Genomic DNA, 16,804 nt, shown 5'->3' on the forward strand with positions numbered 1-16,804 from the left:
GAGAGCGATCCACGCCTCTTCCTCTGGCCACCGCCAGTGAGCTCAGATGATGTGAGAATGACACTTTCAAGCCGTTTCTCTCCTTCTTCCTTTCTTGGCGATTCCTCACTTTTCCTGTTATGTTGTTTTCCTGCCTTTCATATCTTCTTGCCCTGTGGTTTCGCCTACATTTCTTTCGAGGCCTTACATTTTCCCCACGATTTGCCTCCATCTGTGCCTCATTCGCTTCCTTCTGCTGCACCTCGTGTCTGTTCACAGGTGCAAAATGTCTAGCAGATGCTTTGAATGGCTCAGGGACTTGCCAGCATGAATACAATGGCAGTAGTTTATTGCCATGGAAGCTGGCCATTGATACCAAAACCAGCGTCCTGTTATCTGGTACTGGTCCAGCAGGCATGAGGGCAAATATAATGACACTGTCACCAGTGGAAACAGTCACGTGAGTGCTACTACTCCCCTGAGCTTCTTTCAAGAATACTTCTAGAAAGACAAATTGAAGCCACGTTAACGGAAATGGTTTGAAAATAAATGTGTTACGATTGCTTTTGGAGCTCCATTCTCTTGACAGAGAAATCCATTTCTGTGCAGCATCGCTGCTGAATGCTTATTCACCATGTTTACTTTAAACTCAAAGGCCCACATTCTTAAAAGTTTCACAAGCGCCTACAGAACATACTCATCATGCAGTTGGGCTAGTCAATGCCGGGAACAAACGACCAGGAAAAATAAAGTGACATCACCTGTACAAAAAAAAGTCATAAAAAGGAACTACAAGACCTGGAATGAGGTTTTAATAAATATTTGGATCACCTGATTCATCTGTTGAATCACATCTGAAATAGAAAATGTGTGTCTCTTTTCCTACCATCTTTGCGATAAAGGTTGATCTCCACTTTCCTCTCTTCTGAACCCAGCAGGGCCTGCGCCATCTGAGCGATGGCCAGACGTTTGGTGTCGGGTCCATAGAGGAAGTTGCAGGTGCACGGCTTCTGCATGATCTCAGCTCGCGAGTAACCGCACATGAGACAGAAGCCATCGTTGCAGAAGATAATGGCGCAGTTCTCCACTCTTGCATTGGCAATGACGAACTTTCGACCTGGAGAGAAAAAAGGCAGCGATAGTTGGAGTTGAAATGACACAAAATTGGAATCAACTTTTATCAAGCATCAATAAAAGATAGCATGATGGTTAGCATATCAGGCTGAATTAGTTAAATTAAAAAAAAAAAAATCTGAATGGATTGGATGGAATGATGTGCTTAATTTTTGAGGTTCCCCCTTATTTTCTGGACACGTGTGTGTGTTCACGATGGTTCGGGAGATACTTCCGATGAGTTTGTGCTGCTCTCCCTCCTCGAGACAAACTCCACCATAAAGCTCCCGAATGAGATGCATTTCCTCAACACTACGTTAATAAATGGTGATAGTCCAAAAAAAGGGGAGGTATCCAGCGACATTTAAGATTCAAAGTTGTCCTTTTTTGCAGGACAGACCGTAATTTTCTCCACACACTTTTGGTCCCACTAACAAGGTCTTATTTCAAGTGAAACATACCTAATAAAATGACGACTAATTATTGAAGGCAAGAAGAAAAAAAAAAAAAAGATTTGTCAGCAGACGAATGCAACTGGCAAAATTCATTTGGGATCATAACCAACTATAATTCAGCGAGAGGATGATGATGCGAATATGAAGCTGGCAGGTCACTAAAAGCACACCAAAAACCATTTAGTTTCTTTTACATTCCATTTTAGGTGATCTTCACAAAGGCAAACTCTTGTAAATTGACTTCAAGGACTTCAGGTTCTTACTTGGTATGCGAGAGACTTCAGACCTTGGCAACATTGAGCCGATTGTGACTCATGCCAAAATACATTGCAGAATATTTTCATTGATTAATAAAATAAAAACAAAACAATGGAAGGTTGAGAAATTTTTTTTCTTCCCCTCAAACAATTCATACATTTCAAATAAACTAAAACGAATACTAAAACCAACGAAAACAAAATTAAAAGCATTAAAAAAAATAATAAAATAAAAAACAACTTAAAAAAAAAAAAAACAAATAACGAGAAGGAGAGACATGTCTAAAACATTCAGGATAGCGGCACTTGAGAACCAGAGTTTGAGAGCCCTAATTTAGAGCGTGGCTCACCAACCTTTTTGAAAGGGAGAGCCACTGCTCATGCTAAGAGCTACCGGTTTCATACACATTTCTGGAATGTAAAACAGAAATTGCTGATAAAACCTTCCGCACAGCGCTAAAATAATATTCCACTTTGATTTACACGTTTCTGTAAACATGAAACACCTCTTTGGCCATTTTCACAAACTTTGCGTCTATAATTACCATAAGCCCGCCTTCCTCTTCCTTTTATGCCCGTGAACACGGTTTCTCAACGCTGCACAATGTGGATCCAACAGGCCGTTCTCTCTCACAGGAGACGTACGTGATGGAAAGCCTGTTCACGTATTCATGGAAACAGTGAAGATCCGTTGTGTGGTTGCGCTTGATAGCTCGCCTGCATGAATTAGCGGGCAGCGGTGGGCCTCAGAGGCTCGTAAAACTTGATAGGTTTGTCTTGCTGCAATGAACACTTGGTAATCCAACGGCAGAAATGCCAGCGTGCGGATGTGCGAGCACAGAGCACATTTCACTTTTCCGCCTTTTGAGTATGTGCTCTTTAGTCATTGATAATGGCCGGCGGAAGGAAGATGGGTTTGTTTCATGCTGTTTAGCTCATTTCGAGAGCTTCATTTGTTTACACAGTATGTGTGAGATGAAAAAAATGCACATGAGGAGATTGGCTAAATCAGTGGAAGACATGTTTCATGACAGTTTCAAACAGCAGGAATCAAGTAAGGGGTGCCAAATGTTAGTCGTGTCCCGATTTGTGCTTCTGTTCATCTTTTGGCTTTGTATTTGACTCTGGAGCAGATCATTTGTCTTTTATTCGGGAGTGTGATTTGGTCTTGGATTGGATTTTGCGTTGCTGTGTCTTGTGTGTGTGTCTTTGTTTCCAAGTGGGCTGCGTCTCAGGTTACTTATTTGCAACCCTCCGAGCTCCTCCATGCTTTGACTATGACCTGTGAGTCCTCATGGAGTCATATTATCGGGGATCTTAATCGTCCTCAATGCGCACAGTTTCTCTGTTTTAGTTAGGCAGTACTTAGTTGAAATGTAAATCTTAAGGATGCGTACTGAGACCAAATGTTGACAATCGGTGGTGTCAGCGGCGATACTGTACGTCCGAACGCATCAGTAATAAACACCAATAGCACTTCTCTAGCCTGACTGATACTTTCTGGGTAAAAGCCATGTCAGCTTTGTGAAGATATTGAAATTGTAGATCAAGATTTGGACAATGTTTTTGGGTTTTTTTTTTCCAGTTAAAGAAGAAGAGTTTCATATTCTGATTTGCGGTACTCTTTCTCAAAAGTCAGCAGGGAAAAGCTCAAGATCACCCGCGACTCGAATGACGACAAGCAAACAAATGGCTGGATGGATTTTGAATACAAAGCGCATTGTTGACAATCGATTTACATGTATGGCAATAGAAGCGACGTTAGGGATTACTAAATGTTAATTAAATGCACGGCTATGATTCCAAACATGCATTTGCTCATAATGCTACGAATATGACAGCGTGGTGTTTAACAAGATCGACGCACAAAAATCTGTATTTGTTCTCGAGCCATCTTTCCTATTCGTGACGTCAGCGGCAGTTCCACTGGCATCTTTTTTTTCTGCAATTTCTCTCTAATGAGCTTTTGAAGCCCAAAGTGGGCTGCTCGAAAGGCTGATGAAAGACCGAGTGAGGCTCGGGAGGAAAACACTTTTTATTCACACACGCGGACACACATGTACAAATGTATCCGCGTGTCAATACGCACAAAGCAAGTTCGACACGCGCACGTGTTCCAAAGGCGACTCGCCAACGCAGACTGAATAATTCACTAAGAGCCAGACTTTGAGGGCTCCTCTGCAGTCTGCCAGTGAGCGCATGTGCAAGCCGTGAGTCTGTGCGTGTGGGTGGGGGAGTGTGTGTATCCGTGAGTGTTGTTGTGTTTGCTTGGAATCTCCCCGAGTAGGCCGCGTGGGCGGATGAGGAGGGAAGCCCATGTGTTCCAGGCACAAGTCCACGCAGCGGCTCCGAGCCTGCTCGGCGCACAGATGGCAGGATAAAGGGAGCGGGAGAAAGACAAAGGATAGCGAGACACCGAGCGGAGAAAAAAAAAAAAAGAATATGAAGATGATTATTATGCAAGAGGCACAAAGAAAATTAGCACGCTTGTGTGTCACTGTTGCAGACGAAACCCGCAACCGGATGAGGAATTGTATGAGAGCTCCCTCTTCAAACGGGGCTATTGCCATGGAAACTGAAGATTGGACATTGCTAAATTTCCAACCGTAATGGGCTGTGGGAATATTGTATTCAGTAGTGGTGGCAACCGGTTTTTAGTACAGCAATAAGAAGTGAAATACTGCCCACCATTGCACACCCAAAAATCAGGCTGCTATTAATGACTATGTGCAATAAAAAAAAATTAACTCGTCTGCTTTCCGGTTTTTCACTTTAGCAAGTAAACACTTTTTGTTGCAAACCATGGAACCATCATACCGTGACCTAAAACTGCTAAAGGCTCAGCCACTGAACGGATCTCAAAGCCTTTGCGTCTTACTTGCATTGCCCCGAGTACTTGGAGGACTTCCTTTCCTTCCAAGTGGTTTTCCCAGGGAACTGTCAGGTCAAGCAGAAAAGCTTTCTTGCTGAACTGAGACACAAGGACAATGTCCGCAACTTAAACTGTCATTACAGGTCCACCAACAACAACTCCTCAAAATCCTAGCAGGGGTCAAATTTTGACCTACTAAGTCCACCTCTTCTGGATACCGAAACATTTGCAAGATGCATCCATCCAATAGCTAGCTCAAAATGATTTTAAAAAAATTATAAAATTAAATACTGTACATACACATGAAGGGTGAAGAACATGTGCAGTCAAAAGGTGACTTTGCTCAAATGCCGATTTCTTCCATGCAACACGGAGGCCCAATCCTCCTACTGTCATTAACAGCGCTAATCCCATAATCACAGCAATCCTTAATGGGCTTGTTCGCTCAAAAGTGTGTACAGCATCTCCCTCTGTCTTAATGAGGTTTTCCAGATTTATGCAAATGAGCGCTAATCCGAAAGACTCTGCGGTCGTCGGACTCTTTCATTCAGTGAACTGACCTTTTCCGTGCCCCTTTCAAGGTTGTCGTGAGCAGCCCCCCCCCCCACCCTCGAGGAGCATGAAAAGGAATGCTGATTAGGGGAGGGATACAAACAGGCAAGAGATGAATGAAGAGATTGATGAATGACACGAGGGACAAGCCAGCAGAAGCCGTGATAAACAAGTCAAAGCGAAATGATGAGAGGGCAGGACAGGAAATGATGCCACTCAAGTCATCCCGGACAAATAAGCCCATTCTGAAACATTTAATGAGGTCGGGCAAAAGTCTGAGTGGACCCTGATATTTTGCAGGTGACATTTTGATCCGCGGTGTCGGCAGGGAGCGGGTGGAAAAGAACTTGGAGAGGTGGAGGTTTGCAAATTAAAGAATAGAGGCGGAGAAGGTGCAGGAGTTCAAGTACTTGGGAGAAAGTGGTCAGAGCGATGGGGAGTGCCAAAGAGATTCGAGGGAGAGAGCAATGTGTCAAGCCGTATGTTTTAGAGACGGTAGCAATGACCAGAAAACAGGAGACGTTCTCTTATGTGTTACAATCCTAATAGATATGTTAGAAAAAAGCAAGTGTGCTATGGTTCATCGTTGTAACTGCAGGATAACGCAGCAGTCCATTAAGTTTCATATTTTGCATTCTGGAAAAATGGCTTCTCCCTTTTTCTTCGTGGCAATTGACGTGTCCATGCTCGGTTATTATTTTATCTGAGCAGGTAAGGAAAACCTGGCACGGATGCTTGTGTTTGATGTTTTATGATTTGGACACATTCTCATAATAGGCACACGATTTTATAAGCCGAGAGTCGGAAGAGAGACGCATCACTCGGCAATGTATTTAAAGATCTGAGGAAAACGATCAGAGGGATGACTAAAAAGAAATAGATTTTTTTTTTCTTCCCCTACCCAAAGCTGGTTTGAAAGTCTTATGTATCTTCCCAGAAAGTTCAGCTGTCTCTACGGGAGCCCAAATGCTCTCCACTTAATTGAATAACACAAAAAGCAACTTCGTCATGATGAAATAATCGTGCAATCATGGCAAAATCTGATCTGACTCACTGCACTGATATCCATAGAGTGCAGATCAACCGTCTTTGGAGCAATTTTCTTCGTTCTATATGAAATGATATTTACGAATCACCTTTAGTTCAATGACAGATTTTCTTTCAGGGCAACTATAATTGACACTGTAGTTTATGAAATGAAAAATGTCCTCCAAGCCTGTCAGAAAGAAGGGACACAATGAGCGGCATTACATTCAAAATGTTCACGGAGTGTTGTTGAGCTCCCAGTAGCCATGACAACGAGTGAGCGTAGTGAAAAATGAGAAGGCAGAAAAAATGAAGTGAAGTTCAGGCAGCGGGGTCAGCTGCCAACAGAAGCTGTTCGTGGTAGCTTTCTCAATTTCTTCCCCAGTTGACTCCATGAATGAGACACATCGACATTCTCTCCCTGACAGCTTGGGCAGGGTGACCGGCGGTACGCGCTCGGTTGTTCTGCCATCGGTTGGAAAGCTCACTCGTGCATCGAACACACGTACACTCACGCTCATCGTTCAGGCCGAGTGCTGCAAGCTCACGCTGTCCTTTGTTCAAGAATTGAGGACAAATACGGGCGGAGGAGTAGGCACACTCGCCCGTTTACTCGGTCAGGTGACCGTGGAAACGAAACCTGATTTTTTTGCTGGATTTGTGAGTGGACAGACAATGCGGGATATGATGAAGCCTTTTAAACGGCTTATAAAATGTTACTTAAAACCTTTGACAGTAAATAAACATTTAAAAGAAGAGCAGGAAGAAGAAAGAATATGGAACGTGAGGTCAGCGGTAAAAGAGTTTACGTGATCCACAAGTTTATGAGTGGGGGGGGGGGAGCATGGGGACAAGAGAAGTGGAAGACAGAAGACAAACAGTGTATCCGAAATGCAGCTTCGAAGCTGCTCTGCTCACTCGGGTCAAGTCAAAGAGATGGTGCAGAGAAATGTACCGAATCACCATAAAGTAACAATTTCTTCATTATTTCTTTTGAATATTTGGAGCGGGAGGGTCAAAGATGATTTCATCACAGTTTTGTTTGCACCCAGCAGATGTTATTTCTTTATTAATTTTTTTTTTTAGCAACCAATATGACGGATAATAAATAAAATAGTGACAAGCATGGACAGTACTGTATTCAACTGCACTACAGTACATTTTGGGCAGGGACGGTTCGGCAACCAAAAAGACATCATTCGGCACGCAATTAATTCCCCCCAAATGTATTAAGTGGGACATGGAAAAAAGTAGCTTTCATGGGCCACATAAAATGATGCAGCAGGCCGAATCTGGCCCCCGGGGCCTTCAGTTTGACACCTGTGACTTCGATGATGAAGCTGCAGAGGTGACCGGAGAGCACGATAATAAAACGCGGCGAGTGAGAGTGAGCGACGTACTGTACAATGAATGGCCTTATTAGAGCAGAGTCTTGCAGAGAGAATCTTCACAGCCAAAACGCGTGTGTGTGTGTGTGTGTGTGTGTGTGTGTGTGTGTGTGTGTGTGTGTGTGTGTGTGTGTGTGTGTGTGTGTGTGTGTGTGCATGTGTGTGTGTGTGTGTGCACTTCCTACAGTATGTTGCATGCACGCGTTTTCGTCTTTTCAGAAGGCCACAGAAGGCATCTCTTCATCCACCCCCCAGTGGGAAAATGAAGGCTTCTCGCATTATGCAACGCATTGCCAAGCTCATCAAAGTACAATGAAGCAGCCATGCGTCAAGCTCCAAACACTCCGGTGGACGACCTGCTGTTGTTGGTAAACTCTGTTCGGGAAAATGACAGTGATGCCCTATTTGTAGAGTTGCAGCTTAGGCTGTTAGCAATTTGGAGGATTTGTTTGTTTAGCGGGGACTATTTTCATTTGTTGTTCGTAGAACATACAGCGGAGCAGCTTTTCCGAAATTGCTCAAAATAGTTTCGTCTTTCTGCCGCCAGCAGAAGCAGCTACCACTTCTTCAATTAAAATGTAATTCCCCAACATGGTCAGCAGGGGGTATCACTGCATCCATTTTCACCACCGCTTATCCTGAACAGGGTCACGGAGAGCTGCTGAGGCCTATTCCAGCTGACTTTGGGGAGAAGGCAGACTACACCCTGGTCATTGCAGCTACAAAAACGGACAACGGAGCCAAACTGTCTCCAATAGTTTAAACTCTTCTGTCATTCGAAGAGATTATGGAGTGCGTGCTCACAAGCTCCCATTTCCTCGAGAGGCATTTCACAGGGTTGAGGTCTGTGCTCCGGGTCGGACCTCCGGTACTGAAAAAGCTACTTTTGAACTTAACGTTTCTTTGCATTCACTCTTTGGGTAATCTGGTTGCGAAATATTTGAGAGATGTTGAGTCCCACCCAACATTTGAACATCAAGGTCATCGTTTATTGTCCATTCGGTAAACGTTTTGTGATGGGATGAGGTTACAATACACAGCCTATCGCTGTTGTTAGGGCGTATGTGTGTCGTACTGAGAAAGAGAAAGAGAGAGACAGTGGGCGGTTGTGTGGGTGGGTGTGTCGAGGGGGGTTCAGTTGCCATGGCGACGGAAGAGCGTGTGCATGTGTGTGCGTGTGTGTGCACTTTAAGCTGCCGAATGGTAACATCCTCCCGGGAGGACAGTGGATTCAAGCATTGTAATTGGCCCACGTCCTTCTCTAAGGAGCATAACAAATAACATAAAGCCCCAAAAGGTTGCTGTGGCCTCACGTTGAGGTCATAAATGTTGTTTGTTGTTGTGATACGGCATGCTTTCTTGCACTCTACTCCAATATGTGTGGGGAGAGAAAAAAAAAAAAGCATCGAAATCAAATGTGGAGGCTGAGTGCAAAGTCAGCAGCGGCGAGTAGCAACGAGCAAATTTATGTGAGGGTTTACCAGGAGTTTTTGGATGGCTTGCACTTGTCAAAGAAGTTTGAACGCAATGTAGTTTGGCTTCACTAAGAAATACTATTTTCACTCAGATGCATTAAGCTACATTCTGCTCACTAGTTGGACTTTTGAGATTTGTCATTGCTTTTTTTTTTCCCCACAATTGTTCCACCAATTCAACACGACACAGACTGGCGACAGCCAGTAAAAGGCATAGCATCAACTCATGTCCACGTAGGTTTGAGCCCAATGCGTATGCCGCACATATATCGGGAGCTCTCCAGACGGAATCAAAGTTGAAAGAAAACAAAGCGCCTGTAAAGCTCTCAAACGTGAATTATGCATAGGGTGGTCAGTCAATGGCTGAAAAATAAATAGCGCACCCTCGGGCCTAACACGGACGCTTCACAATGAGCCCACATGAGACAAAAAGAGATTTGAGAAGAAAATACACCTTTGGGAACCAGTATCTTGTCCTCACAAACAAATAAATAAAAATCAAGACAGATCCGTACATGCAGAAACGTTTTTTTCTGTTTTAATCTGAAAAAAAATGGCGTGCATACAATCTATTTTCATTTTTCGTCATGACGCATTGGGACCAAGCCGGACAGCGACCATGTCAGACGAACATGTGTGAAAGTAGGGCTGGCATCTATATTTTCATGCATTCCTACTCAGGTTTTCCTGCTCGTCGTGGAACTTTTCATGGAAGCAAACATCACGCTGCCCATTGATTTTCCTCCACTGGACATGTCAATAAGTGCACGGCAAATAGCTTTGACCCCTCGCTCACGTCCGTCGAACCATCCAATGAGCAGCTCCATCCTGACAGGGTTTGTTGTGCCGCCTCTACCCTTGACCCGTTTGATTCATAAACACTGTTGATGACGTCACGGGGGCCACACGGTTGACAGCAAATTAGCGCTCAGACAATCTGAATTGCCATGGCCCAGCACAGAGCCCTGAAGCACATTCGGTCAAAATCTGATTTCGATTGGTTGTTTGATAAACACGACATACGTGTCTAAAGTTCTCCTCGTATATTTTTCACTCCCAGGAGTGGAATAGCCAAGTGCCTAAATAATTTTTTTGTCCGTCGTGTGTCGCAGAATTGCTCTCTCTTTTGACCAACGCACGAAACTGTACACAAAATCGGGCATATGTGGACAACTGTAGTCGTTTGCTCTCCTTAATCATTTTTCCCCAAGGTTGACGATTAAGCATCCACAGTGAGCGATCCGAGCACATTATTTCAAAAGCACGACGCCACAGTGGAAATAAATTAGCCTGCCATGTCTGTTGGAGCGTGGAGATTGCTTTTCTCTCCTGACTCTTTCCCACCTGCGATGGTTTCCATCACGAATAGCGCCACAAACTCAATCGCCCGTCTTCTGATTGTCGCCCGGATAAAGTTTAGCCAGCCAGCCTGTTGGTAAAGAGCCATCAAAGGGGCCAATTCTGTATCGGCCGTCTTCATTTGAGTCATGAGTAACTGGAGCCTATCGCGGCTAACTTCTGGTGAGAGGCGGGCTCATTTTGATCTTCACTTTGCCTAAAATGTGTATTTTAGAAGGTGCAGTTTCCACTCTCTTGTCAAACACTTTCATACCAGTTTTTAGCATTGACGCAGCTTAAAAAAAAAAAAAACTCCTCTTTTCCACCACTTCATTACACCACAGCCATTAGGTGGGACTCTCCATCGCCATTAGCATGCTTTGTTAGGCAAAGTAAAAGACCCGCTCCGACCACGTGAGGCTTCTTTGGGAAGAAATGAGTCACCGAGACATTTGGAAAGCACTGAAGTGTGGTTATGAACCTCTCAGATGCACATTTTGCTCCCCCATAAATAATCATCCCACCCGGTAATGAAGGTGCAACCTGCCACTCGCTTGAACAGATGTAAATCGATGATGAAGACATGTTGGAGAAACGCGCCCTGCGTGATGACGTGTGCGCCGAAGCGAGGGGAAAATGTTCACCTTTATAGAGTCACGGAGGATCGCTTTCAAGGTCCGCTATTCATCTTGTGGTGTTCTGTACCACTCTGCTTGGGAACTAACATCGGTAAGCTGTGAAAGATTCACTTTTCGTCAGGGTGTGTAACTGCAACGTATCGCGGCTTCAAACCAAACCCAGTATGAGTATCATGGTAAAGGAAAGGTTGTTGCAGCTGTCATGTTGGGTCTTAATGCGATTGCGCAAGTGTCCCTAATGGAGTGGAGAGGAGATTTGCATCAAATCTCCACTAACTTGTGCCATGTATGTCCTATTTGGGGCCGCTAGCCGGGAATAATGCAATCAACCTGGCAACCCGAGCTGATAAAACAAACCAGTACGACCACCACCCTCCTCTTCATCCTGCCCCGGGGTGAATATCCAGAGAACCGCTGCCATTGTTAAGCACGAGGCTCGTTTGAAGTCTGCTCATATATTCACGAGGGGGTAAAAAAAAAAAAAAAAAAAAAACATGAATGATACGCATCAAAGTTCCAGGAAAGGGGTGGGAGGGGGAGGGAGGCGGGGACAGGGGACTTGGGTAGACTGCAGCCTGGTTACACATTTTGCAATCTGGAGACCTTTCTCACTCCATGCCCAGGGGCGGAATGAAACATTCATTCGATCTTCAAGCATCCAAAAAACAACAAAAAGAATATTGTGCCCCCCCCCCACCCAAAAAAAGAAAAATATAGCTTCTTCACCCGAGCGGTCAGATCTTAACAAATAACTGCCAGAAGTGCTTCTAATTAACCTCCAATGCGAATAAATAACCATCTATAAAAAGAAGCCAAATAAAAACTAATTTGGCTCTAAATGCGTCACGCTGTTTTCTTTTATAGCGCACTATTTATCTGATCATCCACTTTGCTGGTTTCTAAGTACGATTTTCCTGCTGCTCGCTCCATATTGGGCATCGTCTGTCCTTATTGTGGACAATCATGGATGCGCTGCCTAACGGATGCAGAAGAACAATCAGGATTGATTATGGAAAAGCTGCTCGAGCATTTTTCGACAACACATCCACTCTTTCTTCACTAGTCTGACAATTCATTCCTGCCAAAGTTGAATGGCAAAGTTATCCTATACGAGCAAGGACAAAGGGCTACAAGTACATGGACATTAACGTGTATGTATATCAAAGATAATGATTAAATTATGAACACGATTTGCATGTTTGGCTAAAATAGTAACTAAAACATTTATGGCAACACACTTTAGTTAGCGCAATAAAGCAAGCAAGTTGCTTGCTCCAATACAATTTGCTGAGTTGTTTGTACTTATACAGCACCTTTAAGTTAGGGGATGACACATGGGACAATTAGTTTTGTCAACTTTTATTCCTTTGTTGAAGATGTAGGAAAGACAGTTCTCATATTAGCAAACCTTCGTCTTGTTTTTTATTGGCCAAATTGTTGCCTTGATATTTTAAGTTGACTTTTTTTTTTTACAGTATACATGGACCTTAAGGTGGATATCAAGGACATCAAAGCCATTTGAGCATTTATTTGCCATCCGGCAAGTGTTGAGTGAGTAATTCAAACGTGGCACGAGTGTGTGTGTGTGTGGGGGGGGGGGGTCACTATAAACAGTGACCCCCATTAATCGACAGGAGGTTACTATAGTCCAAGGACCTTGAAGTGGAAATGAAGGATATCAAATAAATGCTCAATCAGCTTTATTGTAATCAGTTCGTCACAACATCTATTTTTGAACACGATAAGGACTCAAGTATACAAACGTGCACAAAACCAGTGAGTACAATCATATGGCAAGCAGTTTTTGCCATGATTCAGAGCCACCAAATAGGGTCGGGAGGGTATTTCGCTTGACTAGTATTGGATTGGAACTTACTTTGACTGTCGAATTTCCTGATGATTGTGTCCAGGAAGGTGTTCTGCGGAGCCACATGGCCTCTCCGAACCGGCATCTTCGATGCAGTGGCCCCAGGACTTTATCGGGACTTTGCTGGACTTTGAAAAACTCAACTACTCCCAAGGAGACCCTGACTGCTCGGTCCAGTCGGGGATGCAAGTTGCCCCGAGTTTTTTTTTTCCCTCCCCCACCCCAGTTAATGAAAGTTGCGTCCTTCCGACAACGCGCAGTTGATGTGAGGCGTTCACTGCCTCCCGTTTGCGAGATGGGGAGAGCGACGGTTTCTGTTTCCGTCCCCTCTTTGGTGGTGTTGGTTGTGATGGAGAGGGAGGAGGGCGCTTGTCAGGTGATATATCCTCCTCTCAGTGGAGCTCCGCCACAATCCTCCTCTCATGGCGCACGACGGCACGCTCCTGTGAGGCGGACTGGAGGCGCTTGGCTGAGAGCGTCGTGGTGTTTGCAGCCATGGAGGGCTGCTGCCTTTGTTTCGCTTCTCATTCCACTTCTTCTCAATCCGGGCAAATAGCTAGAAAAGAAGACAACGTCCACCTTGATGAGTATTTTGGAGGTGCTTTGCGTCGCTCTAATTCGCCTCCTCCTCTTGCGCTTCCTCCTCCGCTGTGCGCTTTTTTCTGGATGACTTCAGCTCCACCGATTCGAGCTGCGCCTCTTTAACCCTTTATGCCTCGACCACATCCGTTGAGTTGAATGTTTAGAGAAGCCCCAACCATCTCTAATTTATACAAATAAACAAACATACTTTACGGCTTATATGTTACAAATTTGGAGGACATATTCTGTCCCAACGATATGAAATCTCAAATAATCAAGATACAACGCCCCAGAAATATGCACTTGAGTAAATTGTCCTGAGACAAAATTTTACAGTTGGTAGAAGTGATTCCTGGTCATTTAAGGCCCAAAATAGCTGGTGAGCACCCCATAAAATGGCTTTTTCTCTTCTCCTAGCCCGCTGCTTGATGACCCATTCAAATATCAAATACAGCCAATATATAGCCTACAATGCTTTTAAATCGGCTTATTTGTATTCTTTTGTTCATATGGCTTTCCTATAATTGTTTAAAAAAAAAAAACAATTTCGTTTTCCCAGACATATTTCAAATAGTACGAAGTACTAATATGTGGTGTCTCTCGACATACAAGCTGCTCTGCTCCTAAAACTATCCATCTACAACCGGATGAAACCGATTACAAAATGATTTATCACCTGTGTTTTTTTCCTTTGAAAACAAAACAAGGATATCACGAAAATAATTAGAAAATAAACGGCCCGTTTTGAAAAATACGAGTACTCAAATTATCATCTATCTTCTGGAATGACCCACAAAGGAAATACACCTCAGTCCTGCTGTGGCGAAAATTCTCATCACAAGAAATGGCACCCAAAGGCCCGACCGATTTTAAGCATTTATAAGGCAGTCGGTGTCAAATGGGGGAGCTTCCATTGTGTTCCACCGCAGGTCAAACCTACAGACAACACGCGTAAAACGTCTGGAGTGACAGCTGGATTCGGGTTTAATTAACACTCAAACGTGGATGAGGAAGAATACTCTCATGCAAAAACAAAAGCGGTGTTTCAGGTTATTACTGACCCATTTTAATTGGCGTGAATTACGCTGGGGTTGAGGATTCACCACCGAGGCGTTCATGTACGTCACAGCGCGGGGTTCCCCCTCACGTCAGGCTGCGTTCATGGACTGTCGGATAATAAGATACCGAATCTGTCACGTGACTGAAGCAAACGCGATAGGACACAGCTGTCAGACGTATTCGCGTTCATTAATCAAGGAGCAATAGAGACATTATAGTTTCAGTATTGACGTCTTCGGCTTTTTACTCAAGTAAAAGTAATGCTTGCAAAGACACCAATTAAAATTTCACACGGTTAACTTCCAAGTAGTGTGTTGAATAAAGCAGGAATATAATCACAGAAAACATTCGGCGAAAGCAGATATCAAGTCTCCATCCAACAAACTTTCAGCTTACCTCAATATGCATGTTCAAATTCGACGGCACGTTTTGGAAAGCCGTGGATTCGCAGAGTTTGCGGAGTAATCCAATATTTCCTCGCTGCTGGTGCTCAACTGGGACTTTTGGTTTTCTTCCTTGTCATTTTCAGGGCTGCGTTTGCTCTGTTCGAAATGTGAAGACTTGTCTTTAATTTTGCCACTTGATTTGTGGCTTGTGCAGGTGCGATGGATCGCGCACAAACCACTAAATTGTCCGAATGTCTCATCCAAACACATTCAAAACCACTCTGTACTGTGTGATTAATCTAGAGAGACCCTTTTTTTTTCCAAATTAAAGGAGTACGGCACATTTTGAAAAATTAAGGAGTAATAATAAAAAGTAGGGCTGAAAAAATAAACACAGGTAAAGTAAAAGACATTCAAAATCTCTACTAAAGCAAGGTAATAAAGTCTTTGTCCGACGCCAAGTGAGACCTTTGAGTCCACAACGACTGTCTGAAACATTGCGATTAAAAAAAAAAAAAAACCTACACGTGACACAAATACTCATGTTCAAGTGAACTTAATTTGACCTCTAAACTTTTGAATGCCTGTGTCCAACTGAAAATAAATAAATAAAACCTGTTGTGAATTTTGTCGTTTCGTTGATATAGAGAACAAGTTGTGCAAAATTGGATATTCATTCAAAAGTTGATACAGGTTCAAATTTGGTTGGTCATAGTTCATTTTAGAGTAATCTTGAATTACCTGTATAACCGATAACTATTTTCGGTGAGTAGTGAAAGGAAAACATTGATTGCAGTTGTTTATGCTGAAGTTGTTGTTTTCTCTCTTTGTGAGCAGCATGGTTTCATTTTATGTCTTTTAAATACCTGATTGTATCAAATCACGAATGCCAAATACCATGAAAATGATTTTTCTACTAGTACCATTTATTATTGACTGTTGATTGATGACATTAGGTTCAAATTGCTTGTATTGGTTCTCAATAGTGTTGTGTGAAAATGTGTGCCAGGGTAGTATTCGTGTTTCCCGACCGCAGCAGCAGAGGCGGCTCCCAGGTTCATTCTGAGGCTTTCTCCTTAAATCCATTCGAGCAGGATGTGTCACGCCCCCGACTGAGTATAAAACTGCCTTGTTTTCAGTTCCGTCATCTGTCGGCCCCCTCAAGCAACATCGCTACTCAGTGCACTGCATTGATCAAAATGACCTGCAATCACAAAGGCACTCATTTTTTTTGCACTGATCACTGTTTTAATGATTGGAAAGAGGTGATGGATTGCAGCCCCCGCGGTTGGATGAGGCCTGAGCAGTCATTTGTCAAAATGTGACATTTTAGTATGAATTAAAAATGCATCAGTTCCCCTCCTATTACACACTGGAGTATTCGCTACATTAGCTGAGAGTCAGAGGAGGCGGGTTGACCAGCCTTCCATCTTCAACACCCCTTATTTAGTCAGGACAAGCGAGCAGGGAGGAGGAGGAGGAAAGGATAGAGGGGTGAAGAGGTGAAAGAGGATGAAAAACAACAAAGACGTGGAAGATCTCTTGTTGTGGATCAGCTAAATTTCACTTTGGCTATGTATGATGATGACGCTAAAACACAGGCCAAAAGCGTGTGTGCAGTTTTCCAAGCATTGAATATCAGACATGCCTTTATTTCCCTTATCGTTGTTTATTTACATTGAAGCAGCCTACGAGAATAGTTGTACAGGGATGAAACAATGTCATGCTCTGGTGTGCTAACTGGACGTACCTTATCGCAGCTAAGCAGCCCTTTCCTGTTAAAACTTCAAACCCCCCACCCCCATTATGAAAATCAT

The 16,804-nt window shown here is 43.6% G+C and overlaps 1 protein-coding gene across 3 annotated transcripts in view; it reads right to left on the minus strand.

Moving 5' to 3' along the window:
• kcnh2b (potassium voltage-gated channel, subfamily H (eag-related), member 2b) overlaps positions 1-15,250 on the minus strand; it is a 105,675-nt gene extending 90,425 nt beyond the window's left edge. Inside the window, exons 1-4 of one of the 3 annotated variants that reach the window (XM_019873775.1) lie at positions 14,998-15,250; positions 14,604-14,708; positions 12,970-13,516; positions 866-1,096 (exon numbers count right to left, since the gene is read on the minus strand). In XM_019873775.1, coding sequence (XP_019729334.1) covers positions 866-1,096; positions 12,970-13,045 — 307 coding nt within the window. In that variant the 5' untranslated portion in view covers positions 13,046-13,516; positions 14,604-14,708; positions 14,998-15,250. The remainder of the gene's footprint in view (positions 1-865; positions 1,097-12,969; positions 13,517-14,603; positions 14,709-14,997) is intronic. The other 2 variants (XM_019873774.1, XM_019873776.1) reach the window with 2 other exon arrangements.
• Positions 15,251-16,804: the final 1,554 nt, after the last annotated feature.

Source organism: Hippocampus comes, unplaced genomic scaffold (assembly GCF_001891065.2).
Source record: "Hippocampus comes isolate QL1 unplaced genomic scaffold, H_comes_QL1_v1.1 scaffold126, whole genome shotgun sequence".
Taxonomy (NCBI): domain Eukaryota; kingdom Metazoa; phylum Chordata; class Actinopteri; order Syngnathiformes; family Syngnathidae; genus Hippocampus; species Hippocampus comes.